The sequence below is a fragment of the Carcharodon carcharias genome, chromosome 20 (genome assembly GCF_017639515.1).
Source record: "Carcharodon carcharias isolate sCarCar2 chromosome 20, sCarCar2.pri, whole genome shotgun sequence".
In the NCBI taxonomy this organism is placed as follows: domain Eukaryota; kingdom Metazoa; phylum Chordata; class Chondrichthyes; order Lamniformes; family Lamnidae; genus Carcharodon; species Carcharodon carcharias.
Window position 1 is genome coordinate 15,515,558 of NC_054486.1, and position 24,308 is coordinate 15,539,865.

Sequence of the window (24,308 nt, forward strand, 5' to 3'; positions counted from 1 at the left end):
TAATCTGAGATAACACCTCAATGCAGCACAGAGGAGTGCTGCAATGTTGAATGTGCAAGCGTTTGAATAACAATGTGAAAACAGTGTCCCATCTGCTTGTTCCGGAGAATGTAAAACATCCCAAGGCACAATTTGAACAAGAGTCTAATGTCTTTGGATGTTTGCCCCTTCACTTTGCTGTGTGAAAGTTGGCTGCCACTTTGGCCAATGTAAGAAGAGCGACTGTACTTGTGGAGGGGAACATTCTTTGGAATGCCCTGCAATGGGATGCTTTATGAAATGTAAGGTTTTCTTTCTTTAGTAGTTTAAGACTCTGTGGATAGTCCAATGCAAGTTGCTCAGAGTGGGGACGGGATTGTGTGACTTAAGCATCTTGGGGTAGAAATTTGTCTTGGGCAGTGGCACAAGATGGGTGATGTTGGAACAGCTGGCTGTTATACACAGGAACTGATAGTCAGACCCTGGACATCGGGCACTGTATAATGGGCAGCCAATCTGAAATCACCTGTATTGGCACCACAATCTGAAATGAATTTATATCCACATAAACTCTCAAATAAATAAAAATGTTTAGGAAATGCGTCTGGTGGCAATAATAGATAATGATGCAAACAACAGAAAAAATGGGTGAGGTTTAACCTTAATGTTATTGTGTAAGTTCCCAAGAGGTATGACTCATTCTTTATGCAATGCAATGGGTAAAGTCACATCAAGGGGAAGCATTGTTTAAATGCCAGTCTGCAGGGGATGGTTACGGCTGAACTGCAATGTTAGTAATAAATGACTAGTTGAATTATCAAGTCAACTGTAACATTGCTTCCATATTATCTCAAATATAGAGGGTTCCTGGGGCATAAGATCTTACAAGATGTACATTTAAACTGTACAGGGCCTGTGGAAAAGTTTCATTCCCTAAATGGATCATGGACAACTTTTGGAGAACGTACTTGTTCTTCAATTTTACAACAATATTATTCATGCAATATAAAAATTCTGCCAACTAGCAATGACAATTGATCAGTGATATATTAAATGCTGAATGTATCAGAGTCAATGATGCTATTTAAGGGAATATACTTACAGGTGAAAGAAAATAAATCATGACTCTAATGATACCATATTGCCTTTAAATTATCTGCAAAAGCCATGTACATTACATTATTTTCACAATGCTACATTCAAAACTCTTCATTGATAGAACACATTAATTGTTTATTTTCACGTTTTAACATGTTAGATGCAAACATTGAACTTTTTTTAGTGGAGTAAAAATAGTAATGATTGTTTTCTTTCAGTGCTGGTCCTATAGATATCAACTATTAACAAGTCTATGTACATAAGAAAAGAATGCTCGTTATTGACAAAGTGTGAGTTTATAAACGAGGAAAAACATTGCCCAGATCTTCCATGCTCCGGATGGTCAGAGACCGGATGTATCCCAGAGGATGTGCTACAGGACCCCTTGGAAGTCCCAATGCAAAGATTCCGTGGGAATTGCCCAGCAACTTTCAGCTTCTGATGGGAAATTACCCTGCAACTGGAACCCTCCAAAAAGGTCTCCAACTCTGAGGATAAGTCGGAGTGTTCAGACTTACTTACCTGTGTAGTTACCCAGAAAATATTAGACAGGCAAAAACAATGTCTATCTCCTGGGTGACTATAGAACTGACCCCACATTTACCCACACCGACTCCCACCCAATTCTGCACTGACTCACCTCCCCGACTCCCTATGTCTCTCCAACTCCCACCAAACCTCCATCTCCCACTGACCCTCCAACTCCACTCTGATCCTCCAACTACCCCCTGACCTTCCACCCCCTCTAACCCTCCAATTCCCCATTCCCAGCTGACCCTTCAACCTACCCCGACCCTCTAACTCGCCCCTGGCCTTTCAACAACTCCCAACCACCACCCCCCACCCAACTCCCCTGACCCTCTGACACCTTGACTCTCTGACGCCCAACCCTCTGACATCCCTGACCCTCCAACTCCCCTCCGACCTCTTGTCTCCGCCTCCCAAACTGACCCACCTCACCACCCTAGGCACTCTGCCACCCTACCAAACCTACCATCCTTTCACCCTGCCAGCCTACCCACCTGGCATACTACCCACCCTGCCACCCTACCACCCTGCCACACACCCGCCCTATCACTTACCCACCTTGCCATCCTACTCACCCTGCCACCCTGCCACATGCCACCCAATCACACTACCCACCCTGACACCTACCAAGCTACCCAGCTGCCACCCTACTCGCCCTACCACCCTACTCATCCTGCCACTCTCTACCCACTTACCTCACTAGCACTCATACACTGACAGAGTGATAAGCTATTTAAATGTCCCAAAGCTTTTCACTGCATGTTTGTGAATGAAGATTTGGCAGAATACCGCAGCTAGGGCCATAAAAAGGGGGCATGTCTTGGTTTCCCTTGACGATCCTGCATGATGGGGAAGGACTCTGAGAACAGGTACACTCCGCATTTCTGCGGAAGCCTGCTTCAGACGTCCAGGCGAGAAATGCAAAGCCCCACCTTAGTGTGTGGGAAAAGGAGCGGTGTGGCTAGCCGACTGTGATTGTCACTCCTCAGAAGATTCGGCCCATTATGAATAGGAAAAGGAATTGCAAAACAAATAAACAAAAAAACAAGGAAAAAACAAAGCCATAAATTTCTGCTGGAATACAACAGTATCGAGGTGTGAGCCCTTGGCAGTGGAATGGGGGGTTGCGCTTCTTGGGAAAACACAAAGCAGTTGCATTGAATATGGAGTAAGGTGCTGTGAAATCAACTGTATTTAGGAGAGGAAAACTCTGAGTCCAAACCAGACTGTGCTCATCTAGCCCCTTCAGGTCCTCTAGTGGAGGAAAATAATGATTTCAAATCTGTGCTGGATGGCACCAATTGCCTTGAAAGGTCGCCAGCCAAGGGTGTCCATGCCTGATCATCATGGATATACCACCTCAACCCAACGAGCTGTATGGAAATCCCTCTGCCTGATTAATGGTTGGGTCGGTCATCTCCTGATATTATTGCACATTGTCCATCATGCTGATCACTAAGGAGTATGCCGTCTGGAGTACTGATGACCAGAGGGGATATATTAGCTGTGGTATCAGATGTATCTGTTTGCTGGAGTTATCTTGATACTACAGCAACAGCATCTAAAACTGGCACCCACAGGTTTTGTAGGAATGGTGTTGATGTTCTCTGAGATGGAGACCTACAAATGTGCACTTTCAAGGTGTGCACTGTGAATGATTCTTTTGCGGCCTTTACCTTTGAAAGAAATGGGAAGGGTGCTTCAACAGTTCATCGTCCAACTGCATCCTCCTTCAGGTGTGTCATCCCAGGCAACTTCCATGACCCAAGTATTTTGGTTAAATCATGCGAGGAAGTTGCTAAGGTACGAGGTACGAAGCTAAGCAACACTTCAAGCTGTCGAGAAACACCATCAGGAATTCCCACAGCTGATGGGGATGCAATGATTGACCACCTGGAGAATTGCTGGAGAATGAGAATTCAAAACTATTCCGAAAGTTTGGCATCATGAGGTTATCTTGCTTATCGACAAGAGTAAAGGCACCCGAGCAGTATCTAACAGGATATTACCCTTCATTCTGTTACTGAGAGTGGCATTTGCTCAGGAGATTAAAGTCTCTTCTATACAAATGATGAGGAAAGTGCTTTCAATTCAGGCAGGACAGCAGTGATCAGATTCTGACTCCCAAGCTGCTTGTACATATGAGGTAAGATTTTTTGATATATATTCTTTCACGGGACATGGGTGTTGTTGCCCATGCCCATCCCTAACTGCCCTTGAGGGCAGTTAAGAGTCAACCACATTGCTGTGGGTCTGGAGTCACATGTAGGCCAGACCAGGTAAGGATAGCTGATATTAGTGAAGGATATTAATGAACCAGATGGGCTTTTAGAACAATCGATAACAGCTTCATGGTTATCACACCTGCTTTCAACTCCAGATTTAATTAATTGAATTCAAATTCCACCAGCTGCTATGGCGGGATTTGGATACATATGCCCAGAGTGCTAGCCTGGGTCTATGGATTACCAGCCCATTGACAGTACCACAAGGCCACTATACCCCCACAAGAAATATCATTGCCAACAACCATATGGTCCAAGTCGATCATCTTTCAGCACTTGATTCAGGGTTTTATTGACAAAAATTTTCCACTTTTTAAGTCATGCAATTTATCTCTGATTTACGCTCAGGGACTAACAACCCAGTGATGATTGAAGTGTGACAGTCTGCCTGCCCCAATCAACTCTGATGTCAGTCACAACATTCCAGGTTTCTTCCATAAAGTCAGAGTTTGGATTCTAGAGGGAAACACTCATCTCTTGATGAACGGGGCCCCTATTGCTGGCAGTCACTTTCCGGACCTCGATTTTGCCGTCAATGTTGCCCAGTTAGCAGAAATGGTTGCCATCTAGTTTCGACCCAAGAAACGTTCATCTAAGGATTTGAACGATAGACTTCCAAATCCATTTAAACAGCCCCAGTCACTCAAGTGGCTTTCACTGCCTGGTATAGAGAGTGCAGCTGAGACGGCACAATGCAGGAAGCACTTTCCGTATGTGGGATCGCTGATGCAGAAGTCATGCTAAAGTACCCAGTAGCGTGAGGCAGAGTTGCGCCACAGAGTAACGGATAAGAACATGGGATCACAGCATCTCCTGTTCCCAACAAATATTTGCCTGTGTCATACCTGAACGACAGACACCACAGAGCGGTTGCAGACGAGCTGCAGCGGGTGTGTGAGGACAGTGCAAGACAGATGAGCGTGACATACCATGACAGCGGATCTCCAGGTAAGGGTAGCTACCAGCAAAACAGACAGAATACCTGAATCTGCAATTGTCCTGTATGCATCAGAGGCTTGGACTGTCGGACAGGATGCACAGGCAAACCTCTCCTAAGTGTCCAAATTGCCAAAAGGTGTGAATGGTGTGGCCAGGCTCGAGTGGTGACGGGTTAGCTCCAGGACACTCTGAACCTGTCCTCTGAATACCCCAAGAAGCACCTGGCTGTTTACAGCTGATCCCTGGGGATCTTCTCCACTGGAAGGAGATCAGAGGACCATGAAAGGTGGGAACAATCGATCCACCAAGTACTGCTCTGAAGGAGTGTGTTATCGTGATAGTGTGAGATTAGGATAGAGGAGGCAATAAGATTGGAACAACAGTGTAGAGGAAACTGCAATTGCTTGCAAACGATTTAATTCGTGTTCATTAGGATTATCTGTAGGTGTTTCCATTACAACCTAGCTCTTGTTATCCAGCCTGCAGCCTTTCTCGCTTAATTACTGTTCCTTTATCCCCGCAGAAAAAAAGGTTGAGTGAAACCTTGGATCAAACATAAACGAAAAGAAACAGAGTACCAAGTTGCTCTGCGTTATGCCACTCGGGGTGCATTCCCTGGCTCCGTTTCAACTGCGGGTCGGCGACGAAGCTCGACTTTCCTCGCCGGCTGCCCGGGGCCAGGAGTGTGGGTGTGCGGGCAGGCGAGGGCAGGGCAAAGGGGGGCAGGGTGCAGGCGGGTCGCGGGAGCTGTCAATCAGAGCGCGTCACTGACTGGGCTCAATCAGAGAGGAGAGAGCGGCAGCCCGGGACCAAGAGAGACAGAGTCAGAGAGAGAGAGAGGCAGGAGAAGGGCATTCACACTCTTGCCTCAGTCAATGAACAGACGCTGAAGCTGTGACTTATTTTGACAGTGCATTGAAAATAAGGAGCTAGAGGGTCAGGGGGGGGATTTTAAAAAAAAGGGGAGTAAATTCCTCATGAAAATCTTTATCTTTTATTGTGAAGGGAATATTCTTGTTTTGAATTGGCATTGTTACAATACTGGGTTCTTTCATTTTAAGTGTCACTAGGGTTTTGAAGTTTTTTTTGTTTGGGGGAGAAGGGTGAGGGGGGGGGGTAAAGACACTTTATTGTTTAGGAGTCTCACTCACTCTCTCACACACTTACACACTCTCTCTCTCTCTCTCTCTTGGGCTGGTCATGTTGAAGAATCGCTGTGAGGGAGCCGGTTTGCTTGCGGTCTGCCTGTTGTGGTCCAGCTGCTGGGGACGGACCCGGGACTGTCAGCCGTGCCAGCGGGAGAGGTGCGAGGAGGAGCCGCCGGCTTGCCCCGGGGGCCGGCTGCTGGACGCCTGCGGCTGCTGCCCGGTGTGCGCCAAGCAAGAGGGGGAGGCGTGCGGGGGTCAGTCCGGCTCCGGCTCCGGCTCCGGCTCGTGTGACACGGGACTGTGGTGTGTGAGCGAGAGCCTCGCCGGCACCGAGGAAGGGGAGGACGGGGAGAGCAGCTCCGGACTTGACCGAGGGCCCTCGGTGGGGGTCTGCAAAGGTGAGCAGCGCCAAGTTTGACAAAAGCTTTCTATTTTTCGTTTTATTTATATATATATATATATACACGTATTGGTTCTGCTTTGCAACTGACTCCCAGTAGGGCAAAGCCAGTCGAGTGAATGTTTGCTGCTGGCTTTGGGGTGCGTTTTATCCAAAATGTGGTAAAGCCGGTTAGGATACCTGTCGGTCGTCAGTCTGCTCACCTGGGAGGTGCAGGATCACGCCACCAAACAGTGCGACCTGTTTGTAAAAACTTGCCCAGACAATCTGGCCGGACCCCGTTGCAAAGCTGTGATCTCTATCGAAACCTGTGTTGCCAGCAGTGGATGCGGATTCTGTTTTAATCTCCGGTGAATGATTGATAAACGCGTTGGGCGGGGGGTGGTGGGGGGAGATGATGTGCTCCGGACGAAGCTCCACAAATCGGCGAAAGCTTCAGTGTAAAGCGGGCGCAGACTTGTGTGCAACCGCTCTGCAAGTAGCAGGTGTGGCCAGCTCCAATGTGCGTTTATATATTGACGTTAAAGTTAAAACCAAGTATATACACCCCTCTCAGTTAACGGGTGTTTCACAAATGTTTGTTTGCAGTCATCCGGTCAATGTAAACATTTTTGCGGTAAAGACACGTTTGGAAGTTGCATGTGCTAGGAACTGAGATTCCGATTTGCCTCCACTTGTGGAAGGGACCATGTCCCCGTGAGGCGGTGGTCACAATTTGCAACCAGTTTAAAACCAGTCAAACATCGAGCAGAGCGCGAGGGAAATGTGGTCTCGCAAGCTAGTTCCTATAGGAGCATTAATCAAACGCAACATTTGAGAGCTGACAGGGGTTATAAGTGCTTCTCTGTGCTTCGGCTTGTCAATATTTATTGTGTATGGCAGCTTGGTGAACTGATTTTAAACCAGACCTGCAGTTGTACCAGAATAACCTGTACAAAGAGGGCAATCAAAATGTATAGGGCAAGGCTCAATGTGCCCCAAGGGTGCAAGTAGGATTCTGTTTATATGCCGCGTTCCACTGTTGTGCAAAACATTGGAAATATGCAGCAAGTATATTTTCAGATGTTAGTTTTTTTTTAAAAGTTGAATGACTTTCAGAGAAGCCTGCGTGTTTTTAAACTGTGATTGCAGGGTTAAAATACCGTTTCCACAGCTGGTTCTTTTGCGAGAGTACTCGGAGAGAGGGAAATCAGACTATGGTGCAAACTGGGTATTAATAGCTGCACGATTGTGAAAGCTTCCGTTTATCCCAAGCAGTGGATCGGAAAGTGGAATTCCATGGTATGATTAATTGATTTGTTGAGAATGATATGAAATTATATATAATTTAAGTTCTTTTTCTTTTGAAACAATGTGGAGTTTTCGTCAGTCATTTGGATTTGCAATTTTTTTCCACGAATGCAATGGTCATAAATTGGAACTGGCACGTGTCACGGGAATGAGTGAGTTGCATTGTGCTTTAGTGTGAATGAAAGTGGATGTGGAATTCAGTACTAGTGAGGAACAGTTCTTCTCTGGGTGCACAGCTACTGATGCAACCTTAAATATCGGGCCATAGTCTGCTGTTGAGGGGCACCTAACAGCATTTTGTCATTCATTGGACTTGTTTTCAAACTACTTGCTTGGTAAGTTGCTGAAAGCGAGAGCTGTGAAAAGCAGAGAGAAGGAAAGGGGCTCTCTGAGTTCCTGAGCGAACAGAGAGCAGGCAACATGGGATCTCCTTAACCAATCACATGGAAGGATTAAGAAACAAGCTCTCAAGCATTGAAAAGGAAATGTAAATTAGACTGAGTAAATCCAATTTCAAATTAGGTATAGAAAGAGAAATAGAGACGGAAAGAAAATTGGATGAAGAGAGTAAAAAGGCAGAAAGGAAGTTTAGAAACTATTAAAATTTGGATTTCAAAAATCTGTACCCAAAATTCATTACTTGAAGGATTGAAACTCCACACATCTAACAATATTTCTGTGCCAGAGAGGTTGACTGACAGTAATTAACACTTGTCATTTCCATTAAAAGGATAATTACACTTGAAATGACAAGATTTAACTTTGTAGTGAGTTTTGTTCATAATTAATGCATTTATGTGATGAGGCAGAAGAATGTCATTTCTGCAAAGCTAAAGGTGAATGGGTAGGTGGCCTTGTGGTACACTGAGTATCCTTATTGGTATTATGGGTAGGTAGCCTTGTGATACACTGAGTATCCTTATTGGTATTATGGGTAGGTGGCCTTGTGGTACGCTGAATATCCTTATTGCCCCTGAGCCAGAAGCTCTGGGTTTAAGTCGCACTCCAAGATTTAATAGCCAAGGAAGATGCATTCTTTAAGCAGCCAAGCAGGTTGATTATTATCTTGTAAATCTTTCCCATGTGCAACAATGGCAGAGTGGGAGAAGTTGCTGGTCAACCGTGTGATGGAAAGAACGTTGGAGCCTCTACCATCGCTATCCATAGCTCCAGATTACAACATGTATGTAGGCTCTGGAGCCTGGACTCCTTGGGGAACTGGTTGGCTTAGTTGCCTGGACGGCTGGTGTGGATCAGATTAGTGCCAACAGCACCAATTCTGGCTGGGGAGGATTTGGGACCTGCCCCCTTGGCTTTCCTGTGGTGGGGATCGTGGCACTGTACTGTGGGTTGGACCAGCCTTCAATCAGAGAACTCAAGAAAGAGAAGAATGGCAAATGGCTCATGTAGGGACTTTTTGATTTGGGCATTTAATTGTGCATCTATTCTGCACCTGAAGTTACTGTACAACTTGCGCATAAATAACAGTGGGCACCATTATTTTGACAGCAAATTCTGGCCCAGTATTAATTTGATTTTAAATGTGAAACACAAGGTGATTTGAGCATTACCTGAAATAAGTTACCACTTTGATTTTTAATTTATGTAAAATAATTTTTCAGTATCTAGATATGCAAATTCTAGGTTAATACTCAAATGCAGTACTAATGCAGTACTAAGTGAATGCTACACTGGTTCAAGGTGTCAAGGGTTATTCACTTTCGTAGGAAGAATAGAAAAAACAACTTTTTAAATGGTGTGAAATTCTTAAATGTCGCGTTGATTGGGATTTGTGTGTCCTTGTATAAGAAACACAAACTTTTAACATGCAGGTACAGTAAGCAATTAGGAAGGTGACTAGTATGTTAATCTTTTATTGCAAGGGAGTTTGAGCATAGAAGTAAGGAAGTCTTGCTGCAATTGTACAGAGCTTTGGTGAGGCTGCACCTGAAGGGTCGTATAGACTTTTGGTCTCTGGATCTAAGGAAGTATACACTTAACTTTAGATGAGGTGCAACAAAGGTTCACCATTTTGATTGCTGGGATGACAGTGTTGTCCTATTGAGGAGGAATTTAGTAGGTTGGGGCTGTAATCTATGGAGCTTAGAAGAATGAGAGGTGACCTCATTGAAATAGATAAAATCCTGAGGGGGCTCGACAGGGCAGATGATTTCTTTTGCCCTTTCTTGAGATGAGTGTCACTGGCAAGCCAGCATTTGGTGATGGAGGGAATGAATGTTTAAGATGGTGGTTGGAGTATGGTATTGAGTTTGTGATGTCCACACATTTCCATTTACCTGGGAAGTATTCCATCACATTGCTGATTGTGCCTTGTACACTAGATGGTGGACAGACTTTGGAGAGTCGGGAGTTGAGTTACTCGCTGCAGACTTCCCAGCCTCTGACCTGTTCTTGTAACTACAGTATTTGTATGGCTAGTCTAGTTCACATCCTGGTCAATGATAAGCCACCCAGGAAGTTGATGGTGGGAGGATCAGCTACAATAATGCCATTGAATGTCAAGGCATGATGGTTAGATTCTCTGTTGTTGAAGATGGTCATCACCTGGCACTTGCATAGTGTGAATTTTACTTGCAGTTTATCAACCGAAGTCTAACTGTTGTTCAGGTCTTGCTGCCTATGGACTTGCGCTGCTTCAGTTGCTGAGAGGTGCTTTCCCCTGACTGGAGAATCTAGAACCAGGAGACGTAGTCTCAGGATCAAGGGGTCAGCTATTTATGACTGACCTGAGATGAGATTTCTTCACTCTAAGGGTCGTGAATTCTTTGTCCCAAAGGGCTGTGGACACTGAGTCCTTGAGAATATTCAAGGAGGAGACCATTTAGATTTTTGGGAGATATTGGAAAGTGAAGTTGCGGTGGAGGTTCAGCCACGATCTTTTTAAATGATGGCACAGGCTCAAGGGACCGTATGGCCTACTCCTGTTTCTTATGTTCTCATTGTTAGATGGGTGTAAAAGATCGCAGGGCACTATTTTGAAGAAGAGGAAGAATGTTCTCCCCTGTGTTCTGGTAAATAATTATCTCCCAATCAACATCAATAAACAGATTATCTGATTATTCTCACATTTCTGATGGGGGAACCACAATTGGATCCCACAATTTCTATATTATATAATGGCGACTAGACTTAAAAAATACTTTATAGAGTGCGAGATGCTTCAGGATATCCTGAGGTCATGCAATGCTCTATATGATTGCAAGTCTTTTTCTTTTTAATAGTTATTCCAGTTAAATTTACAACCAGAAAATGAACAAACTTCTCATGTTGGTCAATAAAGCTGCCTTTTTATTAGGTTATAAATCAAGATTGAATGTCGGCAATGATCTGGTTATCTCGTTGTGCATTCTTTCAAGTGTAAACCAGTAGAGTTTTGACAGAGGAATGTTCATATAACATGATGGTTCTCCCTGAAGCCAGACATTCTTCGGTTCATCCACATCATCCCTTAATGTATTTTACTCACCTTTTTACAGTAAGTCAATAAGATTTCCAGGTGTCGAGTTCAACTATTTCCAAAGTGTTTTTAGGCATGTCTGAAGGATTCCCAATGATTTGTGATTTGACCCCTCTTGCAGTGACCTTTTTCATTGCTATCTTACTTGTTTCTGACTTAAAATATTTTAGGGTTTAAATTGCAAAGAGTCATGAAACAAACCGTGCTTCCTCGATGAAATAGAAAATACTGGTAAATCTGACGGGATCCAGAGATCCCTGACCAGACTGGGCTTGGAGATGATAGTCCAGAGCAGAGGTGGCTCACCACTAGTAATTAATGGAAAGAAATTGAATTTAAAATGACCTATTGGTGAACCTGCCTCTGCCTGCACTGGTATATGAGGTCCCTGTCTTTGAGATGGGGGTGGGCACTAGATTTTAGGGCACTAGATTTTAGGGCAACGTACTGACAATTTGGCCGACCATGTCATAAGACAAAAGTGGGGAATAATACAGTTCCAAAGATAAAATAGATTCATTGACTCAATTGGATTAATGAGCTATAGCAGAATCATACAGCACAGAAGAGGCCGTCTTTATTGTGCCGCATCTTGAAATGAGGTATCGACTTAGCCCTGATCTCCTCTTTCCCCAGGGCCCTGCACAGTTTTCCTTTTAGTTCAATTTAAAAGGAGAAAAAACTACTGTAGGTCTGTTTTAATGGGATTAGCTCAAACTATCATCAAACAGAAAACAATACTTCAAGTAGCTCCAAAACGACTCCACAAGCTGGGATAAATCCAACATAAATAAAGGATGTTACACATCAGTCAGTGGAATTTAGCTTTTATCTCACTTGTGATAGACTGGATGCAAGTATATGGAGTTGATGTTTATGACAAGCGCACTGAAATACCAGTTCTACCTCCTTATAAGTAACACCCTGTTTTGTCTTTGTAAAAGAGTAAATATAGCCCAATGTGTACAGGTAAAACCAAGTATAGGTTAGGATACCTCCATGTTGAACACCACTTGGAGGAAGCACTGAGGGTGGCATGGGCGCAAAATGTACTCTGGCTGGGGAACTTCAATGTCCATCACCAAGAGTGGCTTGGTAGGACCACTACTGACCGAGCTGGCCAAGTCCTAAAGGACATAGCTGATAGACTGGGTCTGCAGCAGGTGGTGAAGGAACCAACAAGAGGGAAAAACAATACTTGACCTCATCCTCACCAATCTGCCTGTCATAGATGTATCTATGACAGCATCAGTAAGAGTGATCACCATTGAGTCCTTGTGGAGACAAAGTCCCATCTTCAGATTAAGGATACCCTCCATTGTGTTGTGTGGCACTACCACCATGCTAAGTGGGATAGACTTTGAACAGATCGAGCAACTCAAGACTGGGCATCCATGAGGCGCTGTGGGCCATCAGCAGCAGCAGCAAAATTGTACTCAGCCACAATCTGAAATCCCATGGCCCAGCATATCCCCCATCTACCATCACCACCAAGCCAGGGGATCAGCCCTGGTTCAATGAAGAGTGTAGGAGGGCATGCCAGGAGCAGCACCGGGCACAACTTTAAAAAAAAAGGTGCTAACCTGGTGAAGCTACAGCACAGGATTACTTGTGTGCCAAACAGCATAAGCAGCATGCAATAGACAGAGCGAAGTGATCCCATAACCAGTGGATCAGATCAAGGTTCTGCAGCCCTGCCACATCCAGCCGTGAATGGTAGTGGACAATTAACTCACTGGGGGAGGAGGAGGAGGAGGAGGCTCCACAAATATCCCTATCCTCATTGATGGGGGAGCCCAGCATATCAGTGCAAAAGATAAGGTTGAAGCATTTGCTACAATCTTCAGCCAGAAGTAGTAAGTGGATGATCCATCTCTGCTGCTCCAGAGGTCTCCAGCATCACAGATGCCAGTTTTCAACCAATTCGATTCACTCCACTTGATATCAGGAAACAGCTAAAGGCACTGGATGCTGCAAAGGCTATGGGTCCTGATGATATTCTAGCAATAGTATTGAAGACTTGTGCACCAGAACTTGCTGTGCCCCTAGCCAAGCTGTTCCAGTACAGCAACAACACTGGCATCTACCTGGCTATGTGGAAAATTGCCCAGGTATCTCGTGTACACAAAACGCAGAACATGTCCAACCTGGCTAATTACTACCCCATCAATCTGCTCTCCATCAGTAAGGTGATGGAAGGGATCATCAACGGTGCTATCAAGTGGCACTTGCTTAGCAATAACCTGCTCACTGAGTCACCAGGGCCACTCAGCTCATGACAGCCTTGGTTCAAACATTAGACAAGAGCTGAACTTGTGAGGTGAGAGTGACTGCCCTTGACATCAGGTAAACATTTGAATGAGTGTGGCATCAAGGAGCACTAGCAAAACTGGAGTCAAAGGGAATTAGGGGAAAACTCTCCACTGGTTGGATTCATACCCAGCACAAAGAAAGATGGTTGTAGTTGTTGGGGGTCAGTCATCTCAGCTCCAGGGCATCACTGCAGGAGTTCCTCAGGGTAGTGTCCTAGGTCCAACCATCTTTAACTGCTTCATCAATGATCTTCCTTCTATCATAAGGTCAGAAGTGGGGATGTTTGCTGATGATTGCACAGTGTTCAGCACCATTCACGGCAACTCAAATACTGAAGCAGTCCATGTCCAAACGCAGCAAGACCTGGGCAGTATTCAGGCTTGGGCTGACAAGTGGCAAGCAACATTCGTGCCACACAAGTGTCAGGCAATGACTACCTCCAATAAGAGAGAATCTATCCACTGTCCTTTAACATTCAATGACATCACCATCGCTGAATCCCCCACTATCAACATCCTGAGGGTTACCATTGACTAGAAATTGAACTGGACTAGCCATGTAAATACTGTGGCTACAAGAGTAGGAACCCTGTGGTGGATAACTCACCACCTGACTCCCCAAAGACTGTCCACCATCTACAAGGCACAAATCAGGAGTGTAATGGAATACACTCCACTTGACTGGATGAGTGTGGCTCCAACAACACAAGAAGCTTGACACCATCCAGGACAAAGCAACCTACTTGTTTGACATCCACAAACATTTACCACCGACGCATAGTAGCAGCAGTGTGTATCATCTACAAGATGCACTACGGGAACTCACCAGAGCCCTTTAGACAGCACCTTCCAACCCACGACCATCTAGAAGGACAAGAGCATCAGATGCATGGGAACACCACCGCCTGAAGTTTCGCTCCAAGCCACACACCATCCTGACTTGGAAATATATTGGCCGTTCCTTCACTGCTGCTGGGTCAGAATCCTAACAGCACTGTGGGTGTACCTACACCACATGGTTTGCAGCGGTTCAAGAAGGCAGCTCATTGCCACCTTCTCAATTAGGGATGGGCAATAAATGCTGGCCTAGTCAGCAACACCCACACCCTAAGAGTTATTTAAAAAAAAATTGTTTTGTTTTATTCTCTACTTCCAATAGGAAGTTTTATATGTAGCAGAATATGAATGCAATACTTTCTCATTTATTCCTTCACCATCAATTCAGTTTTAATGGTGATGTTTTCTTAGAGAAGACTTGCATTTATATAGTACCTTTCACCCTGGATGTCCTAAAGTGCTTTACAACTAGACTACATGTCTGCTTCATACTTTTCAAGAGAAAGCATTTTGTTTTGATTTGTTTTGAGAGGATCCCTCTGGTTGTAAGTTTATCCAGCTGTACAGCTTCATGCTATTTTTTGCTGTTGTGCCAATAGGCTGCTATAATTGGCCTATTAATTCTAGGCTTAGGAAGCGAAAGATCATGCACGGTGCCCGGTCCTAATTAATCTCCATGACGTTGCTGGGGCTTTGTAACTGTAAACGTCAGGTGGAAAGCAGACTGAGCTGCGATGTTTCCACCTGTCAGACAGCCGGGTGACACTCGCTCTTGTGGCTTACACAGGCCTCATGCAAAAGCAAAAATGGCAAGCAACTGTATCTTGGAATCCCAACAGGAAATCAGTGCAGTCGGATGGTGAAATTGTTCATTGGATGGTTAGGGGGGCTGGGGAGGTGGGGGGGAACGTGCGGTTAAGGGAGAAGAAGATTAATAGAATTCAGTGTAAACTGATTCTCCATTCTGCCCATCTCCCAGATTAGGTAGAATGACTGAGATTAATAGTGAACCGGCTGCCATTTGTTGCGGTATTATTTGGTGCCCTTGACACAAGATTTTGGTATAGGTGGCCGGCAATGCAGAGCTACTGTCTAAGTTGCAAATGGCAGGATTACTAATAGAATTTTTCTGAAGGCAGTGTGTGTGTATGTTTGTGTGTCTGTGTATGTATGTGTGTGTATATATATATATATATATATATATATACTGACTTTGTTTTGTAGAAAGAAAGGAACTGAAGAATACATTTGAATCCAATACTCTTTTGTAAATAGAACAGATAATTGACCAGACTAACCACTAATACAGTGTGTGGAACGTGGAATACTCGGCTACTCTTGGGTAACAAGTGCCTTTCCATTTTTGGATTTGTGTTGGTCTCTGTCGCTTTTTCTCAAGCTGAATCTCTAACGTGGCCTTTTAAAAGCATTTTTTAAGTAACCCAACTGCTAAAAATGCCAGATGTTTAAAATGTGTGAACAAGGAAAAATATGACCAGCACATCAAGTCTGTTTGCTCCAGAAACCGCATACAGAAGTCATCTGCTTAGATTTGCATTACCCACACCTCTCATCCTTGTAAAAGCTGGATCATATGCCCTAAATTCTCGACTGTCCTTATGAAGGAATACATGTCGGTCGGAATTTTACGCAGAGCTGGTGGTCGAGGGCGAATGCCCACCCCACCCCCCCCACTTGGCCAGGTTGCCCCTAGCGATTTAACGGCTTTTGGGTCATTATTTGGCTTAGGGCAAGACTGCCGCCCTTACCTGAGAGAAATTCCCCACCTTTTGAGAGCTGCCAGCCAATCAAATGATCAGATCTGTGGTGTCACTGAGAGCGGTGGCCTCACCTGGGATGACACCAAGTCCCCAAAGCCGAGAAGCCATGGAGCTGGAGATCCAGGTGAGTCTGTGGTTTCACTGGGGCCAGGTTGGGGAGGGAGGGGGTGGTGTGGGTGGGGGTGGGGTGGTGGGGCAGAGGGGAGCAGAGTGGGTGTGAGTACTGTGGAGGGGTTTGGAGCCTTGGTTGGGCTCAGGAGGGAACCCCTCAGCCCACAAAAAGGCTGTAGCATGGACATTTCGCAGGGGCAGCGATAGGAGGAGGCCCTTGGGTTGCCTTTAATTGGCCATTTAAAGGCCTCAATTAGCGCAAAATCAGGTGGCCTACCTGATGTCTTCACCACTAGTTAAATACCAGCGGAGGTGGGTGGGTGACAAGCATGGTGCTACCGTTGTGGCACCCAATTTTATACCACCTCCCACCTCTCACCCCACTCCTGGGGCTGAGGCGGAGGTGGGTAAGATGATGTAAAATTCTACCCGTAATGTACCCCACATAATAGAAGTTGCAGCAGCAGTCATGCTATGCTGTTAATGCATACCACATTGTCCTGAAGTAGATTCAAGCTTCACATTATCTGTGTGCTGAGGTCTTGGTTGTGCTATTGAAGGAAGAATCAGAGCGTATCACTACCTGCTCTTCTCCCCACCGTGACCCCACACGTAGCCAAGTTAAGTTATTAACTGGTTCGTGAGTCATCCTTTGCCTTTAATGTAAAATAAACATCTTGGACAGAAACGCTGCCAGACTTAAGAGATGAATGTTCAGTTAAATAAGCAACATCTGTATGTTTGGAACAGAAAAGGGACAAAGTATAGGATCTGGCCAGGGTAAGCGATCTGCTTACGATGCTCTTACATCGGATACACTTTTCCTGGAAATATTACACATCGGATACTAAATTCAGTTTATATCTGGCACATTTGAATTAAATGTGCCAGCTTCCTTTTTGATGAGGAACCTGTACTGTGGCACGGCTCATATTTCAGTTGTTGTCTCTTATTGTGGGGTGGGGGGGGGGGGGGGGGTCAAGAGCAGTGAGTTTTTTTGGCTCTGAGGGGCAAAACTTTCTTTTTTGTGGTAAGCTATTTTCTGAATGATTTGAAATAACTGGAACCGCGAGATTTTTTTTTCTCTCATTTTCCACGGTTGTGGTACCTCCTGATAAACATGCTTCAAGGCTTTGGGTGGCATGCAAGGAACACTGCCAAGGAGGTTATAGAGAAGGGCAAAGATTAATAGCAAAGGGAAAAGCAGTAAATTAATACCGGAGATGAACCTGTTATGTCAGAAATATTGCTTACAGGAGTTTACAGCCGCTTAAGCTTTTGTCGCTTTTTTTAACCTTAATTTGCAAAATGGTTTCCCCCTCATTTGTTATTGTATTTGTATTTGGCCCTGCAATCAGCAACTATTTGTGGGTCCAAAGGAACCTGTGTCAGTAACTTTCAGTGATCTAATTCTCTCCTGATTTTAATAGCAGTCTAGTCTGGCTGGGAAAGTTAATTAATCCTGTTAAATTTCAGTTCTATGAATTTGTGCATATTTCACTTGTGCACTGTGTGGTTATCTTACAGACAAAACTGTGTTTAGTTTCAAAAAGATGTGTTGTTCTTGTCGATTTATCCAAATAGCTTCTCTTTGGACTCTCTCAGATTTTATTTTCACCATTTTAAAAAGTCATATTAAATGACTGCAGATATTTAGTTACAACACTTAAAAAAGAATCTGTTCATCCTCTCTGACACAGCAGCTATGTTCAAGATAATTCATTAAAATTTGTATAGGCTCTAAGTTTTATACTGACGAATAGCAAGCATTTCAATATCACTGCAGTAAAATGCTGGCCGCAGGATGCCAGGTTCTAGATTTTAACAATGCTGTATTTGGCAATTCCTGAATTGCTCCCATTTCTTTTACCACATGGATGAATTATGAGGTTTATACACTGCAAACGCTCTGAGTCTCGTTTGTTATCATTTGCTTAACTGCTAATTTTAATTTGCTGCAGTATTTCTCGCATGTAAGTTTCTAATAGATTGTAGTAAAATGTTATGACAATCCACAAATATTTTGGGATTCCAAAGCCAATAGATTGTTGTTTGGTAGCACAGAGCTGGAGTATTGCACAAAAAAGACATTTTGTTGAAGCTTTTCGTCTTGCATTCATCAGGACAATTGTAAGAATACCAATGTCAGGGGAAGCAACAATCTTATACTGTATGAGAAGAGAGTGTTGATTAGTTGGCAAGTGGACTCTGGTAGAGGCATTAGCATGGGGAATGCATCAGTTAATGATAACTGACAGTTAACTTGCCCTGACAATGGTGGTATTGCGATTGTTCTGATGAGTGCAAAATGAAAAACTTCGACAAAATCTCTTTTCAGCAATATAGCTGATTTTTCAGCCATGCATCTGAAGAATATATGCTTCATTATGAAATCAGCAGGAAGTCTTTGGTTTCATGTTGGAATTGAAAGGAGTTTGTACAAGTAGATTGCAAATGGCCTATTTTATTTTAGTGTGATTAGAAATAAATTGTATTTTTTTTTTGCTTTTGAATTATAATTGCCTGTGGCATTGGAAAATGCAAGATTCTAATCGGCTGAATATATTTCATTGAGGTTGAAGTAGAATGATTGGCAGATCGGGCCAACTGATGTCTTCCTGAGATGTGTGAAATTCAGTAGGATTCTAGCTGGTGGAAATTGGTAGTATTGGAGTAAGCCAACTATTGGGCTTGCAGTTTCTCCTGAAGGGAAGTTTGTAAGGAAATTGTGCAACAAGCTCTCAGCCAAAGTTGATGGTAATTAAACAACAGTAATGAATGTACAGTTAGATAAATTAATTCAAGTAATTCATTTGAAGGGCTCAAGCTGTTTATCCATTACATTTTGCCAAATTTATGTCCTAGAATATCCTGTTAAATAGTCTAGACTCAATTGTTGTTATAATAAGTGGGAGTATTGTCTATTGCTTAAACATGTTGCTTAGAAACCATAAAAAGTGGGCACTTTGCTTTAATATGAATTAAAAATTTTAATTTAGTTGTGGCAACAATGCACTAAAAGTATGACAAGCTTTTAAAAAAATGAAAGTGGCATGTCAAAGCACTATCGCTATCTTCAGATGGTTTGATTTTTAGTAATATTTGATTCTGATGGCAAAGAGTAAAGTATGATTGGCCGTTATACTTCTGAACAACATGTTATCCCCCTCAACAGAGAACTGGATCATTATCTGAAGATAAAATATTTGCAGGGCTGCAGGGACAGGTGGGGAAGTGGGGCTAGGTGAGTTGCTCTTGCAGAGAGCTAGCTATAATCTTAGAATGGTTACAGCTCAGTGGCTCCCTTTCATGCTGTAACCATTCTAAGGTTCTATTCTATAAAGAATTGACCGGGGAGTTGAAGACCTGTTTAACTGCTTTAAGCAAAATGAGCACCCATGAATGAAAGGTGCATGGAATCCTTTGATTTTCCTGACTTGTTTCTTCTGCTTTCTTTTTACAACATCCAGTAAGCAATGGGGAACTATTACAGAATTTAAATTTTTTTTGTTTTGTTTTGTTCATGTGTTAATCCTCTCCTGGAATGCAAAAACGCGTATGCACACCTGGCGGTAGGTTGGTTAATTTCACTTGTTTGGCATTTCATTGCAGCCAATAGGCCAGCACTTTCACCTGGCCCTAGATGTTGCCCCAAATCAAAGGATGTTAAAAATTTGCTGATAACCGAAGCAGCAAGCGAGGCCCAGGCTCACGTTTTTATTGAGCTTTTCCCAATGTGTAAAGTTCCGTCTTGTGTGTTAACACACTCATATTTAGTAATACAGCGATACAAAGAACAGAAATCCTGGACACTTGTGTTGACGCTGAAGATTAAAGTGGCATCATCAAATTGCCGTTTTTGTTCAACCTGCAGCTATGTTTCAGCTCCAGTCTCATAATGAGTTCAGAGATCGAGACCAACACTACACTGAAAAACAAATCATTCTGCGTTTGGCATCAGTATTGGTTGTTTCCTGTGAAAGCCTCTAAAGTGGTCAATCTTTTGAATAATGCAAAGCCAGCTGGCAAACGCAAGAAAACAAGAAATAGGAGCAGGAGTAAACCACATGGCCCATCGAGCCTCCTCTGCAATTCAGCATGAACATGGCTGATCTTGGGCTTCAGCTGCATTTTCCCACCAGCTCCCCGTATCCCTTAATTTCCTGAGACCAAAAATCTGTCTATCCCACCCTTAAATGTATTCGATGTCTTGCTATGTGTTCACAAGTGGATAATCCATCCATGCTAGAAGTATACCTTGTATCTATTGCAGTTCATTACTTGAAGATGCTCTTCATTTTGTGATTTGAGTCAATTGCAAGAGTACAACAAGGAGTCTCGGGTTTCAACTGGTGTCAGGCCCATTTAGGCCAAAAATCAGGAGGTTTCCCATCAGTGATCAGCACATGGAATGAACTCCCGGATAGAATAGTCAAGGCAACAACTTGCCTTTATACAGTGCCTTCAATGTAAGAGCGTGCCCCAAAGTGCTTCACCAGGAAGGTTGTCAGACAAAACTTGATACCTGATATACATAAGGAGATATCAAGACGGTAGGTAGGTTTTAAGGAGAACCTTGAATGGAGAGAGAGGCTAATGGATGGAATTCCAGAGCCTGGAGCCTAGACAGCTGAAGGCATTGCCACCAATGGTGGAACAATGAAAATTGGAGTTGCACAAGAGACCAGAATTGGAGAAGTCCAGCTATCTTGGATTGTAAGGCTGGAGAAGGAGGTTACAGAGGTAGTAGAGAGTGAGAATCAGTTGGATGCTGTAGTGGCAGCACTTTCAGGCTACTCTGGATGCATAATCTAAGGTGGGCTGAATGGTCTTCCTCACTGATTATTGCCTTGTGGTGTTAAATCTGACTGCTAACCAACTCTCTCTGGGATTTGTTGCAGGACATTTAATTCTCCTAAGGCTTCTGGGTGAATCATCTGTTTCAATATGGCTCCTATAATTGAAACCTTAGTATATAAGCAACTCTGCACCAAGGGAGTCTTTTGCCATGTTGGTGTTTATCTTGCCATCAGTAATTACACAGCAGATCCAGATCTCCTTGGACTCCTAGGTCTCCATCCTCCAACATGACTGGAAATATGTATACAACAAAAACTCGCATTTATACAGCACCACAAGCCAAGGAACTACACAGGAGTGTTAACAAACAAAATTTGACATTGAGCCACATTAGTTGAAAGGAGGACAGAAGAAGTACATTTTTTAGGGGTGTCTTAAAGCAGCAGTTGTAAAGAGGCAGAGAGGCTTTAGGAAGGAACCCCAGAGGATTATTGGCCTAGAGGAGGTCACAGAGATGTGGGTGGGGGTGGGGGGGGTGTGTGGGGGTTGGGGGGGGGGGGGGGGGGGGGGGGGGGGGTGGGGGGGTGGGGGGGGGGGGGTGGTGAGCAATGGAGGGAGCAAGGCCATAGAGGAACTTGAAAACAAGGATAAGAGTTCTGGAGTTGAGGTATTTGCCAAGCCGAGCACAGCTGATGGATGAACGGGACTTGTTTTGCGTTGGGATAGGCCCAGTAGAATTTTGAATGAGCTCAAGTTTATGAAGGATGGAACATGGAAAGAAGCCTTGGAGAGCAATGGAATATCAAGTTTAGCGGTAGCAAGGGCATGGAGGGAATCCTAGAGCTTGGAAAATCCCAAAATGCTTCACAGGAAAAATATGACACCAAGCCACATAAGGAGAGGTGTAGGGAGGAATTCCAGAACTTAGGGCCTAGGCACTTGAAGACAGGGCCACCAATGGTGAAGTGATTAAAATCATGGATGCTGAAGAGGCCAAAATTAGATGAATGCAGAGATCGAGGCGGTTTGTAAAGCTGGAGAATATTAGCTCTAGGGAGGAGCGAAGCCATGAAGGGATTTGAAAACGTGGATGAGAATTTTAAAATCGAGATGCTGTTTGACTGGGAGTCAATCTAGGCCAGTGAGCACAGAGGTGATAGGTGAATGGGACTTGGTGTGGGTTAGGACATGGGCAGCTAAGTGAGGGATGGCTGGCTTTCCCCTTCCACATCTCATGGCCCATCACTCACGCCAGAGATTTTGGACATGACTTTAACTCATTCAAAACCCAACCACTTGCACCGAGTTAAAATCAGGCCCTTTCACGTAAGAAGTGCTTCCTGAGCGAAGTCCTGAGCTTGCTGTTTACTCCTTTATCTCTATTGTCCTGGTTTAACTGTCCTGTACTCAGGATTAACTTATTCTGCCTAATATAAGGACCTCTCTCATATTTACTTCCCTTCAAAGAACTGTTGAAGTTTTTCTAATCTTTACTCATACCTCAGCGCATGGGGCCGGTGTGTTTAAGGTGTGGAGCATGCGCCATGCAGTTGGAGGTTCACTGCTCCTTCTGTAGCCATATTTCCTGACCCAGACTGTGTTTGCTTTTGAATTCTGACCATGTGGGAAAGGGGGAAATAAATGACTGACCTTCTGTCTTCAAGATGTTTCTGGAACCCCCCTGCAGGCCAGCCGGCTTTTTTTCTTTCTAAAAATGGTTAATACTTTTACTTACAAGAACATCTCACTGGAAAGACTGGCAACAAAGACTCTCTCGTGCAGCTTTAAGCCACTCAGCAGACATCACACTACAGTTGAGATGGAGTTCCATTGAATAACATGGTCTTGTTTCTTGAGCGTTTGGTGCCAGACTAAAACAAGTGGAGCAGAAAAGCCAGAGCCAAAGAATACTGCCGTCATTGCCAACAGCCTCCACTTGTTCTCTACAGAAAATGGCAAGTTCTTTCCCGGGCCTCCCTCATAGTGTGATCTGCGGATTGGCGAGGTGCTGAAGTTACGGACTGTGCGTGCCCACAACATGTATCCCGATTGCAGTGACTTGGGGCCTCCCAGCGCCCCTGCAGGGTGGCCGATCTGCAGACAGCCCCAGCTGTTTATTCAGCCTCCACATTTTTGAGCATTCCATGAACATGAACGAACATGAACACACACACACGAACGAACAGGCGCACACGCACACAAACACGCGCACACGAACAGGCGCACACGCACACGAACACGCGCACACGCACATGAACACGCGCACACGCACATGAACACGCGCACACGCACATGAACACGCACACACGCACATGAACATGCACACACGCACACGAACATGCACACGCACACGCACACGAACACAAACACAAACACGCATACGAACACGCGCGCACGCACACGAACACGCGCACACACACGCGCACACACATGCGCACACACACGCGCACACACATGCGCACACACATGCGCACACACATGCGCACACACATGCGCACACACATGCGCACACGAACACGCGCACACGAACACGCGCACACGAACACGCGCACACGAACACGCGCACACGAACACGCACACACGCACACGCGCACACGCACACACGCACACGCACACGCACACACAAACACACAACGAAGTGCAGCAGAAAGGCAGGGGACACCCTCTTTTCCCCGCCCACCATCACAACTCATTTTTATGCTTTTACGGCACCTGCCTCTTTCGAAGCCATTATGTTATTTTGGGGAACTTCTGGAAAGCCCAGGCAGCATTATGGCAGTGGAAACATGATGCAGTAAGATTCTGTCCCTATTTCGTCCTTGTAACCCCTGAAATCTGAGCATACTGCAGGCCTGAGTGAGGAATTTCTCCCCCTGAATTGCAACCCACCAGCATGGAGTGAGTGGTGAGACGATCTTGGGGCAGATAGCTGGGGCCACCCCTGATCAGAAACTGTGGAACCACTTGTGCAGTTGGATTTCCCTCCTAGCAGATTAGGCTGAAGAGTTTTTTTTTGTTCAACTTACATTCCACCCAAATATTCTCTAACCACAAAAGTGATTAATTTGACATGTTCCCTCCAAGCGACATAGGAAATGATTGTTTTATATACGCTTTGCTACCAATGCAAAATTGCACTTTTAAAGACAGAGCGAGAGGGGAAATCAAATGTTTCTACCTAACTTGGAGTCTGAAATATTTAACAATTTACTGATCTCTAATTGGCTTAGAAATTTTGAACTTGCACATGTGATACTTGAACAGTGGCTTTAATGGGACTATCACAGTGAATGGATCAATATTATACCTATGCTTCAGAACC

At 44.4% G+C, this 24,308-nt stretch overlaps 1 protein-coding gene across 2 annotated transcripts in view; it reads left to right on the forward strand.

The window, feature by feature from the left end:
* Positions 1-5,639: 5,639 nt before the first annotated feature.
* The window catches only part of LOC121292679 (cysteine-rich motor neuron 1 protein-like), a 305,563-nt gene continuing 286,894 nt past the window's right edge, over positions 5,640-24,308 (forward strand). For both annotated transcript variants that reach the window (XM_041214956.1, XM_041214957.1), the window contains exon 1: positions 5,640-6,375. In XM_041214956.1, the coding sequence (XP_041070890.1) occupies positions 6,030-6,375 (346 nt within the window). In that variant the 5' untranslated portion in view covers positions 5,640-6,029. The remainder of the gene's footprint in view (positions 6,376-24,308) is intronic.